The 19,944-nt window shown below is 35.8% G+C and overlaps 4 protein-coding genes across 4 annotated transcripts; 2 read left to right on the top strand and 2 right to left on the bottom strand.

Annotated features, from left to right (window-relative positions):
* Window positions 1-903: 903 nt before the first annotated feature.
* LOC113666622 (prostaglandin E synthase 3) lies at window positions 904-4,901 on the bottom strand. Its single transcript, XM_027182413.2, has 8 exons — window positions 4,770-4,901; window positions 4,576-4,692; window positions 4,250-4,319; window positions 3,782-3,880; window positions 2,422-2,511; window positions 2,101-2,145; window positions 1,875-1,923; window positions 904-1,138 (listed from the first exon to the last, which is right to left on the bottom strand). Exons 1-8 carry the CDS (start codon window positions 4,781-4,783, stop codon window positions 1,116-1,118), a joined length of 507 nt encoding a protein of 168 aa, XP_027038214.1. The 5' UTR covers window positions 4,784-4,901; the 3' UTR covers window positions 904-1,115.
* Window positions 4,894-13,891, top strand: LOC113666623 (protein adenylyltransferase SelO, mitochondrial). The gene is made up of 19 exons (XM_027182414.2): window positions 4,894-5,496; window positions 6,719-6,857; window positions 7,263-7,296; window positions 7,447-7,558; window positions 7,689-7,812; window positions 8,191-8,297; window positions 8,393-8,496; window positions 8,740-8,863; window positions 8,992-9,040; window positions 9,367-9,401; window positions 9,897-9,937; window positions 10,032-10,104; window positions 10,285-10,371; window positions 10,646-10,766; window positions 10,904-10,971; window positions 11,684-11,729; window positions 12,003-12,046; window positions 12,505-12,571; window positions 13,135-13,891. Exons 1-19 carry the CDS (start codon window positions 5,012-5,014, stop codon window positions 13,315-13,317), a joined length of 2,043 nt encoding a protein of 680 aa, XP_027038215.2. The 5' UTR covers window positions 4,894-5,011; the 3' UTR covers window positions 13,318-13,891.
* A 370-nt stretch (window positions 13,892-14,261) lies between these two features.
* On the bottom strand, window positions 14,262-16,273 carry LOC113666625 (costars family protein ABRACL). The gene is made up of 3 exons (XM_027182416.2): window positions 16,134-16,273; window positions 15,126-15,280; window positions 14,262-14,609 (listed from the first exon to the last, which is right to left on the bottom strand). Exons 2-3 carry the CDS (start codon window positions 15,256-15,258, stop codon window positions 14,491-14,493), a joined length of 252 nt encoding a protein of 83 aa, XP_027038217.1. The 5' UTR covers window positions 15,259-15,280; window positions 16,134-16,273; the 3' UTR covers window positions 14,262-14,490.
* On the top strand, window positions 16,219-19,480 carry LOC113666624 (transmembrane and ubiquitin-like domain-containing protein 2). Its single transcript, XM_027182415.2, has 3 exons — window positions 16,219-16,613; window positions 18,285-18,543; window positions 18,981-19,480. Exons 1-3 carry the CDS (start codon window positions 16,397-16,399, stop codon window positions 19,339-19,341), a joined length of 837 nt encoding a protein of 278 aa, XP_027038216.2. The 5' UTR covers window positions 16,219-16,396; the 3' UTR covers window positions 19,342-19,480.
* The last annotated feature ends 464 nt before the right edge of the window (window positions 19,481-19,944 follow it).

The raw sequence follows: 19,944 nt of genomic DNA, 5'->3' as shown, positions 1-19,944 counted from the left end.
TACTCAGTTTTGATTGGTTATAATAAATGCAGTTTTCAGGTAATTCAGTGCAGAAGAGAGTTAATTCAGTGCAGAAGAGGGTTAATTCAGTGCAAAGAAAGAAACAAATCAGACATTCTGATTGGCTAATAATCAAAGAAACTCGCAGATAGCCAATCAAATGCAAGCCTTGGATGTCACAACAAAATTTGAAAATTTGCGAGTGAAACAATGGCCGGCGTTTTAAGTAGGTTTTCTTTCACCACCGCAGCTGAAAAACAGCTTAAACAACGAAAACATTGTAAAAAGCACTGTTTTTTGGTTGTCTGTTTGGAAAAAGTGGCAAGGAAATCGAAAATTATGAGCCGACCCAGCTTAACACTTTGCTCGAGTGATCTAACGCCAAAATTTAAAACAAACATGGTTAAACCTTGGAAACGACGATTCCATTTCATCGAAAGTGTATTGGACACAGACTGAACAATTCCTTGAACTGTTTCGCCGGACTTTGAACTTTTTTGCACCTTAAAGATGTGAAGATATCGTTGCATATTATTGTTTTGATCGTACGCAGTTGTTTTGACCGAACGCACGGTTTGAATAAATTATTTTTTGCACTTGATGTGCGTGCTTTGCTTATGTTTAATTATGATAGACCATCTTGTATTTTTCCATGTATATTATTAACACGTAATCACATGATTTTTCTCGTGCAATTTGGAATAAACAAGCACTTGTTAATTTTTTCAAAGACCACAAATTGCACTCGCCCTACGGGCTTATGCAATTTTGTTAGTCAATAAAAAAAATTTACTCGTGCTTATTTATTCCAAATTGCACTAACGCTACATTTTGCAATGAATATCAACAACCTGAGGAAACATTGTGAATAGTTTCAGAGGATAAAGAGTATTAAGTCGCAAACAAGGGACTTTGTTTCTTTAATAACAAGCAACACATTTATTTCTGACACGGACTGCATTTTAAACAACTGGTAAAAGCAATGGACTCATGTCCCACTGAAGAGTAAAATCACAGCAGCATGAAATGAGAACATGCCACTACAAGCGGTTAGATGATAGGGCCATCTCCACAGGAACTATTTAAATTCTCTATACAGTCAAACTAAATCGTTCTCAGCTCTCCAAGTCTGGTAGTTCTGAAATATGAAAACAGTTATTGTTAGGATAAGTTTCTCAAGACCACTACTTTGTGCATATACAGTCAATCCACCCTTGAGCAGTCACCCATTTTCCCAGCCTTTTTTTCTTCCTAATTTTTCTCATCACCTTGTGCTTGACAATCTATGGTTATTGTGATGATAAACTCTTTTTAAGCAGCCCATGGGAGTGAAAGATTAAATTTTTTTATCAAGCAAAAGTGGCCCATCCAATTGGATCTCATCACAATTCAGTAACATGAAGTAACCAGAAGTATGAGTAATCCCGCTGAAAGGAATGGTAATCCATCCCAAGTTAACTTACTCCCTCCAGCATTTGCCAGTGCTCATTTATACCTCTGAGTGGAGAGAGACACAATAAAAGTCTCATGGCCAAATAACATGACACAATGACCTGGCCGAGGGTCCCAGTAACTTTGAGATCAAATTTCAAAGGATAGAGAAGCAGGTTCTGGCACTGTAACTAGTCCATTTCCTTTCTTTAACTTTTAGTTTTATTGAAGAATTTTCAAACCTCTTGAAGGAAAATTGAACAGCTTTACAGGCCCATTAAGTTACTGGAACCTTCAAGAAACAGCCCCTAGGTCGTAAACCCAGACCTCTTCACCAATCATTAGCTAAGCCACTGCACCGCACCTCCCACCTTGGAGTGAAAGGGTTGAGAAATTTCTTCCGAACAACAAATAATGCTATGAAGAAGGAACAAAAGAATCACCTTCATCGTCACTGTCTTCTGACCCATCTACATCTCCTGGATCAAAGCTCTAAAGAACAACAATGCCAAATAAATGAGTATGTAGCAGAGTGTAAATCTGAAAATGATTCTGAATTCATTTAGTTTTGATTCACTATGCTCTTTGAGTGGTTGCAAAAATATTTCAGCTTGAATGCTTTCTTTTTCAAATTAAAAAAAAACTAATTATAAATCCTTCTAACTTTACCTCTGCACCTGCACCTGCACCATGTCCTCCCATCTTACTCATCATCTGTGAATTGAACCAAACAAAAATATTGAATCTTTTAAATTAAACGACCTCACCATTAACAGCATTTTTCTCTATAATCATACAAAACAAAGCATTTCATGTTGCTGTGGGTCCACAAAGTATTGATAGATCACAGAAGATATCAAAATGTGACACACTGGGCTGTGTGCCTTGAGTCACTATTTTTCTTCTTACCACATTTTGATGTCATCTGTGATCTGTTACTGAACAGACACACAGCAGATGTATGTTTGACTTGGTGCTATTGTAACTTACAGCTTCAAAATCATCATCCATTCCTGTGTCTTCTTCCTCTGAGTCATCCTCATCTCTCCATTTGTTAAAATCAGTATGAAGAAAACTTGGCTGCAAGACCATCAAAATGTTTAATAGCAATCACAAGGCAAAAATAAAGTTTCTCTATACTCAAGTTATTTTGACAGACATGATAGATTCTAGTGCTAGATAGATCAGATTGGTTGCCTAGTGTCTAGTATCTAGTTTTGATATCTAATTTTGATATCTAATTTTGTTTAAAAAGTAAACTTCATCGCCATGATCTTTACTATCATCATTTTTTATTCACAAGTTTGGACTAACCCAGATGTGCAATCAAACATTGTCCATTACCCAGTATTGCAAAGCAATTTTTAAAATTCTCCACATCTAGATCCTTACATTCCACTCAAACCATTTTTGAGTAGGTCTATGGCAGTTTTCTACAGTCACACTATACCTTAACCTATTACACCCTGGCATCAGTATGTATCTTCTCCACACTGTTCTCTATATATTTCTAATTGTCTTATAAGGAGGATTTGTTTAACAATCAAGATTTTATTTTGTTGGCAATCATTTCCATCATTAAAAGTCTGATTAACCCTTTAACTCCCAAGATCTGATTGTTAATTCTCCCCTGTAGCTGCTACACATTTCCTTGTAAATTATTTATGAGATCTTGGTGCTAGATTGAGATGGCAGCTTCTACCTGATAAGTTTGAATATTCTCATTACCTGTTTGCTGGAGCACGTATGGATATCGTAGGGAGAAGTTTTATGTTATTCACTTCTGGGAGTTAAAGGGTTAAGCAGTAATGCTTTTACAAGCAAAGAATTGCTAGTCCCTCTAAGGGTTAAAAGGTTAAGGCCCATGCATTTTTGCGAAAGGAAATCTCTGTCAGCTTTTCTTTTCTTTTTCATATGTCTGAGCAAGAGCTATGACTTTGACAAGTTTCAACTTCTGGGACCAGTTGGTCAAAGGGTGGGTAACACTATCCAGTGGTTAAGTGTTAACAAAATGCACTGCGCTATCCACCGGATAGAAATTTATCCAGTGGAAAGCATCATCTGTTATCCATTATACTCCTTCAACAACTTGGAATAGATCTATCACAGGACAAACCTATATTAATGACACCACTGCTACTGGAATTTGTTAGTCTTTTTAATTTTTATACTTAGCAAGCAGATTCCATGCTGGAAAAGTGCTACAGGGCTTACACAGGGATCACATAGAACATCAACATGAGTTTAGTGAAAAATAACGGCCAACATACCACAAACAAAAAGGAATTCTGTTGCTCTAACCAAATGTTCATATATTTTGTTATCTGTAACTGAACTATTTTAAGCTCACCTTCTTTGCATCTTTGAGAAGTTTTGGCCAATAGGGACCTTCCTCTTTCTTTGCGAGAGAAAAAGAGAGCTCCCTTGCAGTTATATGCTGTTTTGATTTCTGAAATAGAAGTCACAATGAAGAAAAAATTACTGTCAACCAATTCTGAACATTCTTACCCAACTTAATGTCAGATATAAATGGAAAATCTCCCTTTAGACATGACAATCCCTTGGGGGTATTTACGTTGGAAGCTGTTCCTGAGAATATGCATCACTTACAGAGCTAGAAAGAGGTAACAAACTTAATTAAGCTTCGAATGTGTTGCTTATTACCACTGCTCACAAAATTTTAAGGCTAAGGCACACTTTGGAGTTTTCCTTATAAGGTCCATCACGCCCAAATTCTTGGAAACAGTGAAGCGACGTGAAATTTAATAACTTAAAACTTAATTATATTGGAGTGACAACTACTATAGTTTTATCTTACCCCTGGGTCAACCTCGCCGTAGAATTCTAGATTCAACGTATATGTTTTTTGATCTTTTCCTCCTTTAGAACTGTGGATGTAGGATCATAACAGTTAGATTATTGTACCAAATATGGACAAAAGCACGAAATTGCCGGCTTGAAGCTGTGTAGTAAGCTCAAGCGACAACCTATGATCACAAAATGCAGCTAAATAAATTGCTCTAATTTTGCGCTGGACAATTTACGATAATTTTCCTTCAGTCGGGAGGAAAGACCACGATCAGTCGGCTACCTAGCGAACACTTTAAACCACAACAAATAAAATTTTAACAGCTAACGCCTTACCTGAATTGTAAAGTATCGGATTTGAGGACTATGTCTGGGTTTTGACAATCGGCCAGTTCGATCGTAAGGAAGATTTTGTCTTTTCGCTGTGCCCATTTCGTCGACGGAGAAAGTGTGCTGAAGCATCAGAATCAAAAAATATTTAGCACTCTTGCATACCAAAACAAAACTGGTTGGTAAAGCTATATTCTTACTTGACTTCACCCATTTTTGTACGGTATATCCACACAGCAACTCGAAACGAACAAGCCTGTTTGATGCAGCATGCGGACTTACTGAAGTCACGCTTTCAATCCTTGTTACCAACCCCTCTCATTTGGCACGGCAATTACCGATGATAATCGGAAATATAACGCTTTCTTCCGATCATAAACGATTTATTTCCGACCGACCAGAACCATCAGCCATTCTAACAAAACAAACCGATGTCTAGTCCATGAGTTGCTACATTTTACCACGAAAATTGTTGTCATCTTGTGTTTTTAATAATTGTAGTTATGTTCATCGAGGGAAAACTTGTTGCTCTACCTTGACCTCGTATTTGAAGCATTTTATTTCCACAAGCTCAGAGGGATCATTGAAATTTGGACTCAAAATGGCAACTTTGGAAACTCTTCACATGGACAACTTAGCGCTGAGGTCGTTGCCAATTGACCAGGAGCTGAAAAATTACGTAAGGCAGGTTTCAGGAGCATGCTTCTCTCGTGTTGAGCCAACTCCGGTGGAAAATCCCTCAACGGTGGCTTTTTCTAGAAGTGCAATGTCTCTGTTGGATTTATCAGAAGATGAGTTACAGCGAGATGACTTCGCAGAATTTTTCAGTGGAAATAAGATATTACCTGGCGCGGAACCATCAGCTCATTGCTATTGCGGTCATCAATTCGGATATTTTTCTGGTCAGCTAGGGGATGGGGCGACTATGTAAGTTGAGATATTGATCAGAATAACATGACCTCATAAACACCGCCTGTCGGATGATGTAATTAAATTTTTTTTAAGGGTATGAGGCAGGGGGTTGGCAGTTATGGGCTTACATTGTTAGATTTAGATGATCTGTTAGATGAGGGTTGGTAACACTCTATAATTATGTACTCTATGCCTGTTGAATTTCAAGCTTATAGAGAAATTTAGCAATTCTTTCACATTCCTGAAAGTTGAAGACATAAAAGAGTTTATAGAGGGTTTGTGCAGGTCCTTGAAAACTTGGAAAGTCCTGAAATCTTATTTTGACATTTTCCAGGACCAGAAAGTCCTGGAAATAGACTAGAGGTCCTGGAAAATCTGAGTCCTGGAAAAGCTTTTGAAATAAATGTTTCTGAAAAAAGGTATGAACCCTGTTCATAGAGGCCATGACTAAAATTGAACACTGAAGGAACAGCATCTATAACATTAACAAGGCTTACAATTACCAAATACAAGTTATACCAAGATAAACAAATAACAACGTACAAATCACCATATTACATATATGAACTTGTATTATTCAGTCCCCCTAACTATTTATTAATAGCTAAGATCAGCAAAATATCTTAATCAATTATTTGTGATTCTAAATAGTGAGACACACAATTTTTTGTTCCTTTATCTGTTATGTAATTTTCTATCAAGTGTAGAGTGTAATCTGGGATTGTATTGGTTTTCCTTTATTATACTTTGTAATTGATTTATTAAATGTTCACAATTTCTGTAAACATTCCAATGCAAACTCAAAGAAAGGCAGGTATGTGTACTTGCCAATAATTCACACTGACAGGGCCCAAATCATCAAACCTTTCCTTAAATTTTTATTGCCTATACAAGTTGCCCTTGACATGTCCAAAGGAAAAGTCAAAGTTATTTACAATGTGTCTTGTGTGGCATGGTTAATCTTTGTCTCTGCGAGAGATTTGGTACCATAGTATAGCTACAAATTTGTGGGACTGATCATGGGGACAGAAATTCAGCCAGAGTGATGTATGAGAGATTTTCACCAAAATTTGCAGTTTTACATGAGATTAATTGTTTTTTTGACTTATTCCTGCGATGTTTTTCATTCCTAGTTGTTTCGTCTGTATATCCTTTAGTCCATCTGTTTGTTTATTAACTATGTAATCCATTCTTTAATGTTTGGTCATTGCTTTATTTTATCATTTCTGTATTTCAGGTATCTTGGTGAGGTGGTGAATGGGAGAGGAGAAAGGTGGGAGATGCAGTTCAAGGGTGCTGGTCTCACGCCATATTCCAGACAGGCAGATGGCAGAAAAGTGCTGCGATCCAGCATACGAGAATTTCTTTGTAGTGAGGTGATGATATATAAATAATGAAAAATTTACAACTTTAATTTATTATCATGTGATGATATACATGTATTGCCACTCAAAGAACAGTTTTGTAATTATTAGAGTTTTCTGGCTGCTTATCATGCAAGAACAGACCTGATTTTTGAGAAAATGTAAAAACAGTATTACTGTGTAGTAATAATGAACAATATTATTATTACTAACAAATAACTGTGAAATGTCTTGAACAATTTTTTAAATTATTGAATATAGCTGGAAACATACAATACTGTTGTCAGTAGCATAAGCCCTTTAAAAAAAAAAGACAAATGTTTAAAAAGGGTATTACCATATGTGAATGTTAATGTGATGTAGTAAAAATAATTTTTAATCAAGTCAGTACTGAAATGCTCTTTTGTATTTATGTAGGCAATGTACTTTTTAGGAATTCCAACCACAAGAGGTAATGTGGGGGTCTTTTAAATATTTTTGTGATCATTCTTTTTCTCTTGATAATTTCATTATCAAGCTTAAAAGGGAGAGGGGTAAATCATTTCAGGTTAAGTTTTTGTTTAATATCTAATTTATGGAATTGATATCTATTTACTTGCAGCTGGTAGCTGTGTGACTTCGGATACAAGGATAATCAGAGACATATTTTATGATGGAAACCCTATCAGAGAAAGATGTACCATTATTCTAAGGATTGCCCCAACATTTATCAGGTAATGTTAAATAAGTGTGTATGTGCAGAGTTCAGACTGTCTTGGTTGTTTTAAAATGCTTATCAAGTTGTTAAGATGTTCGTCACCTGGGTTACATGCCTATCTTATTTTAATTTCATTTGATTTGAAGGTTTGGCTCTTTTGAGATATTTAAACCAACAGACCCAATGACTGGACGTAAAGGCCCAAGTGAAGGACGTACAGATATTCTTACTCAGCTTCTTGATTATACAGTTCAAACATTTTTCCCACAGGTATAGTCACTTGATTATGTTGGGAGATTAACATGTAACTTCTCCCTACAGTATTCATACATTATCCAGCAAACATGTAATAAGAATACTCAAACTTTTTAGGTAGAACTTGTCATCTTGACCTTCAACAATTTCTTGAAATTAATTTTCAAGGAAATGTGTAGCAGATAGAGAGGAGAGTTGATTATTAGATCGTGAGAGTTTAAGGGTTTATCTTAATAGTTGTTAGAAGTTTGAACAAATTTGTTATTTAATCTTGTGGAGTGATGTTGGTGAGTGATATTAACTGTTTGATACCGCTCACCACCTAGGGTGAGCCTAGCAGAGACTTTATGCTAAGTTGGACTCCAAAAGTTTGTCACACTTTTTTTTCCATAGGTGGTCACAGATGACAGAGAGGAGACATACTTTGCTTTCTTCACAGAAGTTGTTAGTCTTACTGCAAGACTTGTGGCTCTGTGGCAGTGTGTAGGATTTTGTCATGGGTAAGGGTGATTTTTTGTCAATGCCAAGTCTTAAATTTTACTTTTCATGTTTATCTTCTATCTATCTGAAAAGAATCTCATCATTTTCTTCCCAGGGTGCTTAACACAGATAACATGAGTATTCTTGGTTTGACAATTGATTATGGTCCATTTGGATTTATGGATCATTATGATCCTGAGCATGTCTGCAATGCATCAGGTATTACTTTGTATTTGTATTCACATAGGTAAAAAAAAATTTTAAAAAAAGACGTACATGTGCTGCATAGAATTATTTTCTTACACCTCACTCCCATAGTTCCATGCAGCCCACTAACATCAATTTTTTTTCATGGATTTTTGTTTTTACTCGTGCTTCAGACTCTCCTGAAAAGGAAGGACTGCTTGTAGTTGAGGAGAATAGAAAGCTTATCATTCAGGATTTTTTAAAATTTCTTGATAGATGACCAAGGCAGGTATCGCTATGAGGCTCAACCTGAGATCTGCAAGTGGAATTTGTTCAAGTTAGGAGAGGCTATTAAAGACGCACTTCCTTTGGAAAGGTCAAAGGCTGCTGTGGAAGAGATGTAAGTATCGAACATACATATAAGAGACAGTCAAATGTTTATTTTGCTTCATTGTATCATTTAGAATTTTTTCCTTCATCATGTGAATTTAACTCTCACACTTATATTGTTAATGAATCATTTTCCAGCTATGATGTGGAGTACAAGCAAACCCATATGAATAAAATGAGACTAAAGGTAGGTTCAGAATGCACTAGTTAACCCTTTACACCCTAACATCAGTATCTATATTCTTCATACTCTTCTCCATATGTTTCTTTTGGTTCTGAAAAGAAGAATCCATTTGATGATCAAAGCTTCTGATGTTGGTGATCATATCCTTTATTCTCACGATCTTAATGAATGGTTTAGCAGTATTACTGTAAGGAGAAATTAGATGCTGATCACTCTTAGCATTTAAAGGGTTTATGTATTTATAAGTGATGAGAACAAGAATGGAAAATATAGACTGAACATCCCAGGTAGCATGTTTGAAACCAATTCACCTGTTATTTTTTTTTTAGCTTGGCTTATTGAAAAGAGAGCTACCAGAGGATGAGTAAGTACTTGTTATTAATTAAATTTCTTTTGAACTATTTATGTCTACTATTGATGGTAAGAAATATTCACATTGCACTTCCACTGTATAATTTTCTTAACATTAAATTATGTTTGTGTAGCTGTAAGCTTAACATAGCTAATGTAATTATATTGTTAAATGGTAATTCATCTTTATTGATTGAGCTTGAGGAGTATTTTCATACTTCTTGCTGATAGCTCACAACAGTTGATTCCTAGTCAAGAGTAACATACTGCATGTTATTTCATTTAATGAGGTAAATGTGCTGTCTATGCTTCTTCTTGAAAACTGGCCATTTTTAGGAATGATTGCATTGTTTTCAAATCTTATTGCAGTGGATGGTTAAGATATGATGTAATGCTTGAATAATCAGATTTCAGACATCTTGATGATCACCAAGTATAAATAGTGTTAGTTACTGCCAGTAACCATGTGTACTTTTCACTTAATTTGATATCTCAAATTGCTTCACAGGGATCTGGTGAAAAGTCTTTTGGAAACTATGCACAAGACAGGTCACAAAACATTTTATTTTTCGGTGAATGAACGCAGAGAGAATTACTTTGTTTTAGAAGGTTTCTGGTAAACAAAACTTTTTTCTCTCTCCAGGTGCTGATTTTACCAATTGTTTTAGATGCCTCCACAGAATCTCATTGCTAAGTAGTGCTGAAGGTGATGACAGGTAGGTTCTCATTGTCTCCAAGTAGTTAGTGACACGGATGGGCCTATTTGTGATTGTATGCCTTGTAGCTCCTGTAACTCATGATATTAGATTTTTTTTCCTTTTAGCTTGCAGCCAATCCATGCTAGCTTGGATTGTCCATCTGAAATTTAATGTTCCTTATTAATTCTTTTTACGTAGTGATGAAAATGTTCTGGAGTACCTATTGTCCCAGTGTCAAACAGTGGATGACTTGAAGAAAGCTTCAAAACCATTCCTTGGGGCAAGGTATGTTTAGATATTTTTATCACATTAAGTAATCCTTTTTGTTTCTTAAAAAGCCATCGCTTATGGGATTGTTTTCATTCAAGTTTGAGCTGTAAGGGTTGTTACTGATTTGAGATTTTTCAGCTCTCTAGAACTTTTTTATACTTTTTCCTGAACACATTTCCTTCTGAATGGAGATTTTTATAATAGTTCATTTCTTAAGCCATGTAGTTACAGATTATGCTTGCTGTTGCTGCAGAGGGAGCTTTTGGAAACTAATTGTTTTATAAATTAGGGAATTTCAGATGCTGATGATGCTTCTTCAGACTAATCCCAGTCTCCTGCAGCAATTAGGAAATAGAGCATCTTCGATTCAAAAGGAGCTAGAGAGGAGAGAAAGGGTTCAGCAGATGAATGTAAGATGCCCCACTAACCCCTGGCCAGTATTTTAATTTCTTTGAGTAAAAATTTTAATTTATTTTTATTAATTAGTTATAATTTAATTTGCTTAAAACTGATAACTTTTTTTTTTTTTGCTTATTTGTTATTTTAGGAGTTAAAACCTGATGAAAAGAGAGGCAAAGACAGGCAACTGTGGAAAGATTGGATTGATCAATACAGGTACAGAGTAAATTATTATTTTCCAAGTTTAGCATAAGGATCAAATATGAATTAACAAATTAGAGTAGAGTTTGGAGTGAAATTAGTACTGACAGATACAACGTTAGGAAATTGGAATGGTAACTGACAGTAAAAATGTCTTTGAGACAAGACTGAGGGATCGGATTACTTATACAGGGGCATTATGAAGCTAGAGCTTTACAGTAGCAATAAGGCAAATTCTGAAGTTGAATGACTATGATCATAATTATATCAAAAAAAGCTACAAGCACATATCATGTTCTTGGATGGCACCCCACCCCATCCCTCTCCATCCTACCCCATTTCTATTCCACTCTGCCCCCTCCCTCTCCACCCTATTCACCTTCCAACAGTTTGATAGTGTTCTGTGACAACCCACTGGTGCCTATTTATCCAATCGAGTGGAGCTAGAGATGTATAATAAAAGTAAAGTGTATTTTTTTAGATCACAACACATTCAATGTAATTAGGACCCTGGCCAAGGCACAAATCCATGCATTTTTATCAGGAACAGAGTGTGCTTTAGTTAACACTAGTCCACTACCTCTCTGAATTTTTGATAATTGAATGGTTAACAAGTGCATGTACTTGCTGATGCAAGGAGAAGATTGAGGTAATGTAATAATTACAATTAACTAAAAGTAATTACCTTTTGCTAATCATAACTGTGGTTGTTTTCTTTTATTTTCAGGTTGCGTCTTAATGCAGATTTTGAAAATGAACCAGATCATGAGAAAGTATGAAACATTCAAGTTGTAAATAATCATAAGTGATTGAAAAAATTGAGACAATTTTTTGCCTTTGAGGTTCATGCAAAATGTATTGCGCTTTTATTTCATCTAACTTGTAAAATTGAGAGCTATAATTTTTTCTCATACTCTATCATGATTATCATTTTGATTTGATGCACAATTTTGTTGACAGTTTAAAGCTCTGCAAGTTATCTAATCATCCTTTGATTCTTGTAATTTTTTAAAAATTTTTTATTTATTCATTTATTTTCTTTTTAGGCAAACAAGGAGAGAGTTGAAACAATGAAATCTAATAATCCAAGGTAAATCTGAACTTTCTTTTGTTACCAGAGGGATATCAAGTGAGTCATTCAGCTGTGTTTTACAACCTGTGGGGAAAAAAGAGTTATTCATTTCTCACAAGTTAACAATATGAAACAAGGATTGCTTCCCTACTGTTAGTGGCTTCTACCTTGAGGTGTATGTATTTTCCAACCTTAAATCATTTTATTGTATACAAGAGTCTCCTTCTCCACATACCTTGCTTCCTTGTCTCCTGTACCTTTAACTCCCATCTCCTGATTTCCTGCTCTTTATGGCTTGTATCATCCACAAATGAAGGCATTTTTTCCCACTCTTTATGGCAATGTGTTTGCCCATTTCTCTTCCCCCCCTCCCATACCCTTTCCTGCCCTCATTTAACTTGGCTCCTACTTCCTGTTTCCATTACAATGATTTCTTTACCTGCCAGCTCTCTTATAGTTCATATTTTTTCTTGCAGATTTATCCTCAGGAATTATATTGCTCAAAATGCCATTTCTGCAGCAGAGAAGGGAGACTTTACAGAGGTAAATTAAAGCTGCTGTTATCAGAATGAAAAATACCTAGCTGAGAAATTTAAAACAATACAATTGTGATTAAGGTAGTTTAGCCTACTCCAACTTGAAGGAGAACAGATTTTCAGAGCAATAAGGCACAATGGAAATATACTTTTTTAAAGATAAAGGAATAAATTATCATGATGATTACAATTAAACCACTCTCATTTTCTGAGAACGTTGAAATCTTTAGCAGTATAAAGGATATTAAGAGGCCCAACCACTATAAGTTACATGTAGCTCCATGGTAGAGCATCTTTACCCATTGAACCCTAAGAGTGACTAGCATCCAATTTCTCCTTACAATGTCACCCCTTAATCTAACATGGAGTTCGCAAGAATAAAAGAAATGATCACCAACTAAAGAACCTCATGATTATTAAACTAAGTCTCCTTGTCAGCATTTAAGGAAATGTGTAGAGAGCAATATGGAGAATATGCAGTGATTTTAGGGTGAAAAGGGTTAATTGGTCAATGGTTGAGTTGAAAACATCCTTTATTAACATTCTTGTCACCATTTTATTTACTGCCAGGTTCGAAGAGTTCTAAAGCTTCTTGAAAACCCTTACAGTGATGACACTGACACTGAACTAACTCAACAGCCAAATAGAGAGAGTGACTTCCAAGAGGCATCAGAAGCAAGCTGCAGTGCTGAGGAATATTTTAGTTATGACAGTAAACCACCAGGTTGGGCTACTGATTTAAGGGTGACCTGATCATCATAAATGCCTTACTGCATGAATGAGCCAGGAACTAAAAGCAACACTCATTTCCTTGTGAGTAGGCAAGTTACTCCACTTTCAGGTAGTTCCCTTTTGGGGATGTCATGTGTGAGAACTTCAACTTGACCTATTTACAGGGTTTGTTAGATCTGACCTTGCCATGATAGTGTTGGCTTATGAATATGAGCCACAATCTGTTACAAATATTTAACACAATTTTGGCAACAGCGGTGAAACTTCATAAATGTGGAAAATAATGTAAATGAAGTGTTGTGTTCTGCTCATTTGCAGAGAAGGCATTCAGTGACTTTCTTTTACATGGCATCAAACCCCAGGCTTAAATGTCAAAATGCATTTAGCTTATGACAGTACAATTTAAAACCAGATGGAAGATTGTACTTGAAGTGTGCCAGGAGATTGATGTTACTACTAAGAACAAAACCACTTTGTAATTTGTTCATAGATAACAGATTTTCAAACAATTTGTTGGTAGAAATGTTGTTATTGGCAAGAGAAAGGTACATATAAATACCATTCATAATAAATTATCAATAAACACTTCACATTTTTTTGTCCCCTTTTTCTTCTTCAACTTGACATTTTCAACTATTCATTAAAGGATATAATTTTCTTTGGGTTCAACAGTTTTCCAGCATAATATATCTGACAGGTTTCATTTATTACTTAAATTAAGTCATTGATTTTGTTTTGGTGGTCAGTCTGACCAATGCATTGATCAATTTGAAGCTTCAACATCTCTTCCCCCCCCCCACAGTAAAATGCCCATGGGCTGCCAGGAGGGGGGGGGTTGTTTCTTAAAGGAAAATAAGTGACTGCTTCAATTAAGACAATGGTTCATGCAAGGGTTTGTTGATAGGTTTCAGTGGGGGAATTTTGTCAACAACATGCAGAGAAAAATAAATGAAATTACTCAGTACTTCCTTAATAAAAAGGATTGTATTACATTTTTATTACAAAAATTAACAATGTAAAATACACATCTCTACAACAGAGTCATCAACAGACTGTTATAAAGACAAATATCACAAACAATTCATTTTTACAAAAGGATAGGTTACAAAATTTATTTCAGAACCTTTTAATTTGTGAATAAATCAACGATTCTCTTGCCTGAAAATTGTAAATATTTTTAGTGACTTATTTGGGCTATTCTTCATCCACCAGCAGTATAATGTCCACATCATCATGTACACCTTGGAGAAGTAATTCCCCTGCATAAGTCACAATCTTCTTCTTCTTAGCTGCTTTCAAAGTTCCTACAAGGGCTGTGAAAAAAAAAATAAATAAATAAATAACCATGAACATTGAAGATATTATGTGATGTTGGGGAACTTTTTTGTACTGAGCTCAAACCTTTCTTAAGATGTTATGATCTCATACAATCATGACAAAAAATTATTATTCATGGGTGAGGTCTGTGGCTGTGGTTGTTTGAGAAATGAGGGCATGTTTGCACTTTTCCTTGGATAATTAACTTAATCTAAAGTTTTCTCTGGAAGGAAGCAGGACCTGACAGGGGAGATCAAGGTGACATTAATCTAACAAGGGTAAAAGTATAAAATAAGATTGAAATAACAGACACGTATACTGTCCTGTACTCAGGTGAATAAGCAGTATGATTTATTAGTCTACTGGATGTTGTGAGAAAGATTGATTGAAATGGGAGAGAGTGATGAGACAATATAAGAATGGAGTCTTTCTGTGAGAATTCATGAAAAAACAGCTGAAACAAATCCACTTCACTTGAAAGAGTATGGAGAAAGTTTATGTGTCTGCTTTACCTTCAAAGATGTTGGCACAACGATCATCACTAAATAGCACTCCAAACTTGACTGTTATCTTGCCATCAGAATTTGGTTTCCCAAGTCTTTTCATTTCCTGCACTAAAAGTTTCACTTCATGTTCCACATTCATTATCAGTCCTGTTCTTTATCGCCTGTAATTTAAAGGCCATTTTAATGTTTTAATATCAGCAGATTCTCAGAGCCATGATTGATTTTTATTTCCTAGGATTCATTGGAAATTAGATGATTTCCAGTGATATGCTTGTAAAGATTTTAACGACCTTTTGCACTGAAAGAACTCTTACAACTTGTAGAAGATATGTATTCATGTGTTGATTTATTTTTCTCTACAAGTAAAATCACAACTTGTCATCCATGAGCAAAACTTCAAGGAGAGATCAGAGTCACCAAGATGGACCACACAACCTTGGCCAGTGCTAATTAAAGCAATTAAGACTACCCCTTTCAAACTATCTCAGAGCTAATAGTTCATCATGATCGCAAATCATTAGTATGCGTACAACGGATCCATGCCCTGGCAGGTTTTCTTGGACCGTTACATCCGACTCTTTAGTCTCGATTCCCCTCCTTTAGACCCGTTTTCGTCCAAGTAATCCTAATGCAACGAAGGAGACTTGCAGGTTATGCAGAAAAATATTTGCATACCAAAAATATCGAGCTCTCTCGAGTTCCAGGCTCATGCATATACAAACGTGAAAGGCCTGTACGATTTGAAACTCGACGACCTATTCGATATACCTTGTAGAAATATATTTCAATAATCAGAAATCAGGAGAGGTGTACTTGGTTTTAGAGATCGAAGGCTAAAATGTAATTTAGCTAAACAGATTATAACCCATTAATTTCGATCTTGTGAAACAGTTTTCTAGACTGGTTTAGAAAACGACAACCCATCCCGTGCAACGAGTCTGTCCAGAAGTTACAGGAAGGGAAATCACGCTACAGCGATTGTTCTTAAGGATCATCATTCTTAAATTTTCCAACCTGGATTTTATGACAAATGCTAACACTCTGAGGGCAGACCAGTTTGTCCTTGCGTCCAGATCGGGGGTTGGCACGTCCGCAGCTTGAGCCCGCACTAGACTTCCCAGCCAGCATACACTTAGAAAGGAAGTTTATCATGTGATTAGATCAAAATGTCCTATGTAGTTAAAAGTTGGGCGAAATTTTTGTTTTATTTTTAAACGGAACAGCTTATTGTAATTTTTTCGGTTTTATCACAATCCTATAACTAAAAAGCCATACTAATGGCACCTCCTATTATCGAAGGAATTGATAATGAAGTTCTTTTCGTGGTTAGCGTTCTGGCGACTCTTTTGACGATGCTTTTAGTTCACTTGGTGTATAATTCAAATGCAACGAATCGCACCGCAACAGAACATGTATTTGAATCAAACATTTCGTCAGATCCTAACCAAAGTGGTTCTTTTCACCCTTTTCATGAGAACACAAGTCAAGAACAAGGTAGGAAATTTTATTTACACCTGCACTTTCAACTTCTTATCGCCATATGCGTACACGTCGCCTGAACATCCAAGCAGCAGCATGCCACAACTGCAAGTTGCTAGCTGGTGCTCAGCAGGGTGTGTAGGCCCAAGCGATGAAGATCGAAGAAAGATTTCCGTATAACCCCGAACCCCTTTAAACAAAGCCGTAGTACTTGTCGTAGTCTATTGCCTTTGTTTTCTTTTATCAACGAACCGCATGCTTAATGAAAGAAGGGACGATACGGAAATCTTGCCAAGATCGATTATCGATTTTACAAGTAGATTTTATGTTGCCATTCCTCTGTTCAGTAGTTAGGTCACAGATGACATCAACATGTGGCAAGAATAGAAAGGTGCCACGCGAGGCACAGCTGATCGAGTGTGTCACTGATGTTCTACTTCTACTTCTACTATTAATTGATAAAGTGTATCAACGCATCACATCAATATAAATACAACAAAATAATAAATAAATAAGTAATAAATAAACACTAGTAATAAAGATATATATGTGATATGAGAAATTTTTTAAAACCAATTCCCAGTTTCAATAAGATGGCTGCGCAGAGTGGCCTTAAATTTTAAATTATCATCTATATTTACAATGTCACCCGCAAGTCTATTCCATTGGTTGACTGACCACAGAAAAAAGCTGTATGCATATTGATTGCAATTTGAATGTGGTCTTATGAAGGTTTTGGAGTTACTACTCCTTGAAGTGCATAGTAAAGGAGTAAGATATGAATCTTTGTTGATATCAACAGTATGATAAACAATGCAATAAAACATCGATAATCAAGAGGGAATTCATCTCCCTTCAAGAGATGGCCACTCCAATTTATTTAGCATATCAGTTACTATCCTTGGTTCCTTGGAATAATTATTTCTTACTTTGTTGTTTATGTTATTTCTTACTATATCTTTATGTCTTCTTTGAATTATTACTGCACAGACCCATGACAATATGGAATCTATTTGTTTTGTATGATAAAGAAGAAAAATGTGTTTAATGGTGATGTCATCTATGCATCTCTCCTCCAATAGATCATAAGTTAGAATCAATCAAAATGCATCCATATAGCAGCCAAACATATAATCTCAGAGAGAATTAACCTTCCCCCCCTCCAGCTTTTGCATATTTTGTTTTAAATCAGTCAATAGCATTTGATGTTGTTGCATTTAAGAATATGAACCCTTTCACTCCCATGAGTGACCAAGACAGAATTTCTCCTTACAATATCAGGTACAGTACCATGCAGATATGTGATAAAAATAAAGAAAAATATATTAAGAAGGGGATTAATAGTTAATCCATCGACAAATTCTCAAACTAACATCATAAGATACTTTACAAGAAGAATTTCCCTAATAATCAAGAGCTTCTTGACCTCTCAATTATTTCCATTATTATAATGACCTAAATATTTATTTCAGGGTGGTTGCTTTTGGGATAAATTAGATTCTTATCATTCTTAGTAGTTTAAGGGTGAATTAAATGTGATATTATTTAATTAAGTAAATATCAAGTAGCATTTGAAGGGAGCTTAAAGAAGTTCCTTAAGTGATACACTTTGAGGTTTCTCAGACTTTCCAAATTGTCTTGTATTGCCTTTTTTGGTTTTATATTGCCTTTTTTAATTGACATTAGGATCAGCACAAGAGGTTGACTCAGAGAATATTGGACTCAGTCAAACAACAACAACACCACTATATGATGATACTCATGATAGGTCAGCGTCACAACCAGAGAATGACAGAGTGCGCCAGAGAGGACCGACTCAAAGCACATCTGATGCTGGTGGCCAACAAGGTCCCACTGAAGAACCTATATCAATCCGTGTCAAATTCATGGAGAATCAAAGGAATTTATCTGTAAAAAGAAGTATAGCAGTTGGAGAATTGAAAAGGTAAAGTAAAATTGAACTCCCATGAGTGACCAAGACAGAATTTCTCCTTACTATATCTATACAATATTATGAAGACAAGTGATGAGAATAAAGAAAAATATCAAGTATGGGATTACTAATTGATCTAATACCAAATTCTCCAAACTTACATGATGAGAATCATTTGGCAGACATTAAGGAGAATTACTAATGAGATCTTGGCAGTTAAAGAGTTAAGGGCCAATGAAACCTAACAGTAAAACCTACTGAATTGCTTAAAGCGTGGGGAAACATGGGTGACCAAGCCATGATTGGTTTTAGTTTTGATTGTGATTGGTTTAGAGATTGGTGCAAGTTTTCTGGAGCAATCACATAGCAAGTGATGTGAAAACAAAGCAATCCCAGATGACTTTCTCAAAACTCAGTTAAAAATTGTTCTAATTCTCTTTTGCTTACAGGTTATGTTTTCAGAATGAACTTAACAATGGGATGAGGGTGCGTCTCATATACAACGGAAAACTTCTTCAAGATGACTCTGCTCCAGTCTCTTTTTATGGAGTCGCCGATCAGTCCGTGATCCACGCCCAAATATCTGATGCACAGAGGGTACCAGGGGAACATTCGGGTAGACAAGATGAGGAAGGGTTAATATTCTCAATGGACCCTTCAAAGCTCTTCCTTCCTATCTTGGCAATTATTCTTATACTCTGCTGGTACGGATTATTTAATTATAGGCATCTGTTCAGTGCTGCATCAGTAATCATTTTAATTTTTATGACACTTGCATTTGGCTTTTTAGTGTACGTCGTAACGTCTTAAGCTTCAAAAGTTATAAAAGCGTGAACACTTTAGGCGATAACTCGTCACAGCAATTCAGTTTGCTTGTAGTATACGGGGATAATATTTGTGAAGATGAACAAAAATGATGATAGTTGTAATAAAGTTGAATAACTAGTAATGAAACGACTTCAATTTGGTTTAGGGCGCTCATTGTTCATGGGTCTTTTTAACATTGAAAATCCGGTCGGTGTAACCGTTGTATAATGGAGTGCAATTTTCCGAATTCGACCGATGAGATTACGCGTACCATTTATTTATCAGGTGTTTCACCTCTTTCTAATCTGGAAACCGAAGATTCATTCAAATGGTAAAGTATTTTCCGCCGTTCCTCCCGAAGAAGAAAAAAAAAGAGAAGTACCTCTATATGTCTTCCAAAATTTCCCAACGGAATTTCCGGAAAGTAACCTTACCATTTGACCTCAACTCGAAATTTTCCGGATTTCTTGGCCTGGTGGTAAGCACCCTTTGTCGTAGCACCCAAATTAATACAAAGGTAAATTTGTTAACTCGTTACACCCTAACATCAGTAAAGGTATTCTCCACAAGAAGAATTTGTGTAACAATCAACAGCTTCTTTTGTTC

Source organism: Pocillopora damicornis, chromosome 9, assembly GCF_964200805.1.
Source record: "Pocillopora damicornis chromosome 9, jaPocDami1.2, whole genome shotgun sequence".
Classification (NCBI taxonomy): Eukaryota; Metazoa; Cnidaria; class Anthozoa; order Scleractinia; family Pocilloporidae; genus Pocillopora; species Pocillopora damicornis.
The sequence above is the reverse complement of the archived record's forward strand: the minus strand, read 5'-3'. Positions and strand labels throughout refer to the sequence as shown.